General features: G+C 35.5%; 1 protein-coding gene across 1 annotated transcript; it reads left to right on the plus strand.

The window, feature by feature from the left end:
* Positions 1–6,617: 6,617 nt before the first annotated feature.
* On the plus strand, positions 6,618–7,010 carry LOC128551162 (metallothionein-1-like). The gene has a single exon (XM_053531690.1). The coding sequence runs from the start codon at positions 6,618–6,620 to the stop codon at positions 7,008–7,010; it is 393 nt and encodes a 130-aa protein (XP_053387665.1).
* The last annotated feature ends 233 nt before the right edge of the window (positions 7,011–7,243 follow it).

A 7,243-nucleotide genomic window follows, 5' to 3' on the forward strand; every position in this document is an offset into this window, starting at 1 on the left:
ATAAAGAGCCTATGCATTTCGGAGCAATAGAGCTTCATTAAAATAGAAAACGGATAAAAAACCTCTGTAAGACGAATTGGCATTTTGAGACATTTTATCTATGCATAAAGAGCCTATGCATTTCGGAGCAATAGAGCTTCATTAAAATAGAAAACGGATAAAAAGCCTCTGTAAGACGAATTGGCATTTTGAGACATTTTATCTATGCATAAAGAGCCTATGCGTTTCGGAGCAATAGAGCTTCATTAAAATAGAAAACGGATAAAAAACCTCTGTAAGACGAATTGGCATTTTGAGACATTTTATCTATGCATAAAGAGCCTATGCATTTCGGAGCAATAGAGCTTCATTAAAATAGAAAACGGATAAAAAGCCTCTGTAAGACGAATTGGCATTTTGAGACATTTTATCTATGCATAAAGAGCCTATGCGTTTCGGAGCAATAGAGCTTCATTAAAATAGAAAACGGATAAAAAACCTCTGTAAGACGAATTGGCATTTGGATACATTTTATCTATGCATAAAGAGCCTATGCGTTTCGGAGCAACAGAGCATCATTAAAATAGAAAACGAATAAAAAAAAACTCTGTAAGAGCCTATGCGTTTCGGAGCAATAGAGCTTCATTAAAATAGAAAACAAATAAAAAAACTCTATAAGAGCCTATGCGTTTCGAAACAATAGAGCTTCATTAAAATAGAAAACTGATAAAAGACTCTGTAAGACGAATTGGCATTTTGAGACATTTTATCTATGCATAAAGAGCCTATGCGTTTCGGAGCAATAGAGCTTCATTAAAATAGAAAACGGATAAAAAATTCTGTAAGACGAATTGGCATTTGGATACATTTTATCTATGCATAAAGAGCCTATGCGTTTCGGAGCAAAATAGCAACATTAAAACAGAAAACGAATAAAAATCTCTGTAAGACGAATTGGCATTTTGAGACATTTTATCTATGTATAAAGAGCCTATGCGTTTCGGAGCAAAATAGCAACATTAAAACAGAAAACGAATAAAAATCTCTGTAAGACGAATTGGCATTTTGAGACATTTTATCTATGTATAAAGAGCCTATGCGTTTCAGAGCAATAGAGCTACATTAAAATAGAAAACGAATAAAAAATTCTGTAAGACAATTTGACATTTTTCGAAATTTTATTCATTTACATCATACCATTCTCTATCAGATGCCAAAAACAGTGCATTTAAAATTTAAAATATAAATGCGTTATGTAATCAATTTTCAGGATAAACGGTGGGCGGCTGACGTGTGCTTACCCTTAAAACCTTCTTGATGGGAACAGTCAGTCATGGCATTCCCCAGACATTAAACTAAGAATCTGATTTATTACAAAATTCTGTCATCCAAGGTCCGAGATATAGCCGTTATGTGAGTGAACCTAAATGACATGAGTCTTTTCATGCAATAAATGCAAAAGAGATGTGACTGGCTCTTCTTGGTTAGAGAAATGTAATTATTTGTATATAGATCTGGATAATGTATGAACTCTCAACCAATAAATACGTAAATTTGTAAAATTGCGTTTTTTGTGCGAATGTTAGTAGAAAAATAAGTTCATAATTATAATTCATAATACATTTTTCTTTTTGATTTAGAATGAAGATTTGCAGTCTTGCGAAGTATTTGTAAAGTAACTCAAATCCTTTAGTTAAAAAACAAATTGCATTTGCATTTGAAGCAGACCTGGTGGCAGTTTTCTAAGAAAGAATTACAATATTTTTATTCGGCTGAGCAGCACTGAATGCCCGAAAATAACTAAAAATGTCTGTAGCTCGTCTTCTCTGGTAATCAAGGAAATTATTTTGCTACACTTTGGTGTTTAATGGAACTCTCCAACTGGTTGTTTGAAGTATTGATGATAGAGATGGATCTCTGAAGTTTACATATATTGTTATACAAACATCAACTAAGTTGCGGTGGCAAAATAAAGTTTCAATACATTTATTGACATTTATGTAAATGAAGTCTCCAGTTCTACTGCAAAAACGTTTTTAATACACATTTAGGTAAAAAAATGCAAAATTTAATAAAAACAAACAAACAAGCAAACAAGAAACAGTGAAGTACAAAAATATGTTGATAAACACTGTGCTCAGATACCAGTTCATAACTGACATTTAATATGTTGTACTTTAAAAATTAAAACATAACTGACACTCATTACTTATTTTAATGAGTTCACTCTGTAAGTTAACTTTATGACCCTGCCACGAATGTATTTATATCTAACTCTGTTCACCAGATTTGAAAAAGATGCCATTTCTTTCAGTGCTAAAATAAAACAAGTAATTACAGAGCACTGAAAAAGACTGTTGACCACAGAGATTTATTTATCATATGACATGCAACTCTAAACAAATAAAAATGCTATACAAGCGGATATTTTTATAGAATAAGCAATTGTATATTACATCAAAAGATAATAGGCAAGGGTAGATTTCTCGGAAGCACAGGGCACCACAAACACAGCATCAGAGCCGCAAAGTAGGCCCACAACAAAAAGAAGCCGTAACGGAAAAATATTACAGACGGGTTGCTTCAAAAATCCGAAGTACATTTTAATTTTATGCAAAATATAGACAGAGGGTGAGGAAGGGGTAAGGGGTAGAAAGAGGGGAAGGATAAATATACAAAAAAAATGCTACGTTCCTTAATCACAGTTACACTACAACGTAAACCACAGTAGCGCAGACATTCATGTACCAAAGACGCATGCACGCACGCACACGCGCATGCTCGCACACACACACACAAACGCACGCACGCACGCACGCACGCACACCCACACACACACACACAACACACACAACTTACTAACATAGATAAACAGACAGATACACACACAACTAACTAACATAGATAAACAGACAAGTAAGATATAACAACACTGTAGGGCACCGCCCAAGAAACATAGACGCACAAGCACACAAACGCACACATATAAGCAGGAAAAATCAACAATCGGGCACCGCCTTAGGATTCCGGCAGCCGCAATTAAGGTGGGCACGATAACTTACTCATAGTAAAGGGGGAGGGGATGCCAAAACAAGGAAGCGCAATTGCAAGGGGAAAGGATGGGGGCGATAGGGGGAGTGAGGAGAAAGAGGAAATAAACGCTAACAACAAACAAGACAACATACGCAACATAAAATACAAGACAGACAGAAAACAAGTTGAAAAAAGGGGCACCGCCTTGGAACGGTCAGTAACCTATATAAAGGAAACTGGGGGTTTAAGCGCGTTTAGGGCATGCCAACCCCTCGCACTTACCCTATTTTCAACACGTTAAACAACACAATGTCATCCCCGCTGAGAAAGGCTCTAACATTAGCGAAAAAAAATACCAGATCATATTAAGTAAAACATTAATTAAGGTAAATTTAAGGTATAATTACACCAATGTACTCAACAATTTGTCTGAAGTCAGAACACCAAGAGCGTAACTTTTAAGGGCACGACTAAGAAAGCTGCAAGACAAAATTCCACTCCCTCCGTTCGTTTTATGTATGATTTAGGAGAAAAGCATCATGGAGTCTTACACTTTGTTAGTCATTGCACCATCAAATACGAAAGCGTAGCGATTAACTGTAGAGGGGTCAATCACCAAAAATATGATAAGAAAATATAACAACAATCAGTCTAGGTTTGTTTAACTTGAATACAATGCTTGCTAGATGTCTACCTTTTTACATACCGGTATATTCTTACAACGTAGAATGGTCAATAGAACTGATGATCATCTACCAACACTCAGTCAAAAACTTGACCGTCAGAACTAAAGATTGAAATCTTATTTAAAGCCATTTCCTCCTCAGTCACTTCTCGTCACTTCTCGCATGATTTACCAGAAATGTTCCGAAGTCGTTTACCGTCCAAAAATACTCTCACTTTGATTATTGTTAAACATGCCCGCACACTGTGGCTTATAGACACTTAATGTATACTTTGAAAACCATTTCAAAATAATCCAATACAATCACTTCAAATAGTCACATGTATTTTATATTTGTTTCAGCAGTGAAGTTCTTGCGATCGCTATGGGCCATTAGTATTGCGGCAAAATAATACTATTAAAGCTACAAATTGTGTTCTATTGTGTTACCCTTTCTGGCATACCCCCGTCATGATCGACGTGTATGTCTTCTTTTTACAGCGTTTATATTTATTACTGATGTCCTGGCTACCTTATGCATAATACGAGTCTCAAATATGTTTGCATTTCGTTACGAACTTGAAACATAATGCGATGTTCTTTTATTACACCGAACATTGAACTTTCTTTTAACGTTTTAAAAGATGGTAGGTATTAACAATCAAAGAGGATATGATTTCCCTTTGTTATTTGAATTAGTTTCAACAATTTTACAGTTCTTAGACACAACCCATACATAATTGAATTAGAATTTTCATCACGTGTTAGAAAAAAAAACACAACTTGACAGAAATTGTTTCCTTACGATGTCAAAAGAACTCAAGTTACTCTTTTATTATTTAACACCAGTTCAATTAATCATAAGCAACTCGAAGGTCTAATTAGCTCGAAAGTGGCGTACAAATGCTTTGCTACCTTCAGCTATTGCGTTACACTACATTTTGTTATAGAAAAAAAGAACTCAACTTATTACATTCTTATTTATCATGTGCATGCTTAAAAATTGTGTTACAATCAGTTACTGAGTAGTGTGGCAAAAACTGAACAATTCACCCAATGTCGTTGACTCGTGTTCCGATCAAACCTTACGCTGTCTTTCTAATACAGTTTAATTTCAAATGTTAAAATACATGTAAATCCATATTTTATGAAATTTATGTTCATATTCTTTCTATAAATGGCAAATGTATTTAAAGGCTTGAACTATGACAATGTCACAACTGATCGTACTACTTATTAATAGTGTACTTTTCTGCTCCCAGGAACTGGCTTGTTACATTCAATTGAAAGGTATTGACTTATTTTATTCAATTATTTTATTCAATTCAATATTTATGCTAAAATGTCGCAAAAGAGTGCCATAAAAGAGCATGGTCGTCAAATATCACACGAACATTTATTTTATAATTGTTCTCATAAATGCGTTTTACTTCTTACAAAATAAACAATTTTCGTTTTAGAAGCACGTGGCAAGTTTATATTACGTATTACGATGGTAAAAAATAATATCATAATAATGCTCTCAAATACTGCTGCTGTTGCAGAGTTGCTGATGATGATTATAATAATGCTCTCAAATCCTGCTGCTGTTGCAGAGTTGCTGATGATGATTATAATAATGCTCTCAAGTACTGCTGCTGTTGCAGAGTTGCTGATGATGATTATAATAATGCACTCAAGTACTGCTGCTGTTGCAGAGTTGCTGATGAGATTATAATAATGCACTCAAGTACTGCTGCTGTTGCAGGTTGCTGATGATGATTATAATAATGCTCTCAAATCCTGCTGCTGTTGCAGTTAGTTGCTGATGATGATTTATAATAATGCTCTCAAATCCTGCTGCTGTTGCAGTGTTGCTGATGAAGATTATAATAATGCTCTCAAATCCTGCTGCTGTTGCAGTGTTGCTGATGATGATTATAATAATGCTCTCAAATCCTGCTGCTGTTGCAGAGTTGCTGATGATGATTATAATAATGCTCTCAAATCCTGCTGCTGTTGCAGTGTTGCTGATGATGATTATAATAATGCTCTCAAATCCTGCTGCTGTTGCAGTGTTGCTGATGATGATTATAATAATGCTCTCAAATCCTGCTACTGTTGCAGTGTTGCTGATGATGATTATAATAATGCTCTCAAATCCTGCTGCTGTTGCAGAGTTGCTGATGAAGATTATAATAATGCTCTCAAATCCTGCTGCTGTTGCAGTGTTGCTGATGATGATTATAATAATGCTCTCAAATCCTGCTGCTGTTGCAGTGTTGCTGATGATGATTATAATAATGCTCTCAAATCCTGCTGCTGTTGCAGTGTTGCTGATGAAGATTATAATAATGCTCTCAAATCCTGCTGCTGTTGCAGTGTTGCTGATGAAGATTATAATAATGCTCTCAAATCCTGCTGCTGTTGCAGTGTTGCTGATAAAGATTATAATAATGCTCTCAAATCCTGCTGCTGTTGCAGTGTTGCTGATGATGATTATAATAATGCTCTCAAATCCTGCTGCTGTTGCAGTGTTGCTGATGATGATTATAATAATGCTCTCAAATCCTGCTACTGTTGCAGAGTTGCTGATGATGATTATAATAATGCTCTCAAATCTGCTGCTGTTGCAGAGTTGCTGATGAGATTATAATAATGCTCTCAAATCCTGCTGCTGTTGCAGTGTTGCTGATGATGATTATAATAATGCTCTCAAATCCTGCTGCTGTTGCAGAGTTGCTGATGAAGATTATAATAATGCTCTCAAATCCTGCTGCTGTTGCAGTGTTGCTGATGAAGATTATAATAATGCTCTCAAATCCTGCTGCTGTTGCAGTGTTGCTGATGAAGATTATAATAATGCTCTCAAATCCTGCTGCTGTTGCAGTGTTGCTGATGAAGATTATAATAATGCTCTCAAATCCTGCTGCTGTTGCAGGTTGCTGATGAAGATTAGATAATGCTCTCAAATCTGCTGCTGTTGCAGTGTGCTGAGAAGATTATAATGCTCTCAATCCTCTGCTGTTGCAGTGTTGCTGATGAAGATATAATAATCTCTCAATCCTGCTGCTGTTGCAGTGTTGCTGATGAAGATTATAATAATGCTCTCAAATCCTGCTGCTGTTGCAGTGTTGCTGATGAAGATTATAATAATGCTCTCAAATCCTGCTGCTGTTGCAGAGTTGCTGATGATGATTATAATAATGCTCCCAAATACTGCTGCTGTTGCAGTGTTGCTGATGAAGATTATAATAATGCTCTCAAATCCTGCTGCTGTTGCAGTGTTGCTGATGATGATTATAATAATGCTCTCAAATCCTGCTGCTGTTGCAGAGTTGCTGATGAAGATTAGGAGTTTCACGGTGATGGTAATTAGAACAGATTGTCATTTGTTAGTGTCATATCACAGCAATAACATTATTATGAATACATTAATGGGAAAATTAACAGAAAATCACGTGTTAAAATATATTTTTTGCTTAAAAACGACATCATGATCATATTCGAGATATAAGCATCCGGATATATTTACTAAAACCTTTGATACCGAAAGCTAGTTAATTTACAGATGCAATCTGCAATATC

This window comes from Mercenaria mercenaria, chromosome 1, assembly GCF_021730395.1.
Source record: "Mercenaria mercenaria strain notata chromosome 1, MADL_Memer_1, whole genome shotgun sequence".
Lineage (NCBI taxonomy): Eukaryota > Metazoa > Mollusca > Bivalvia > Venerida > Veneridae > Mercenaria > Mercenaria mercenaria.

Excerpts from the sequence above, each read along its gene's own strand:
- LOC128551162 (XM_053531690.1), top strand. The coding sequence starts at position 6,618 with ATGCTCTCAAATCTGCTGCTGTTGCAGTGTGCTGAGAAGATTATAATG.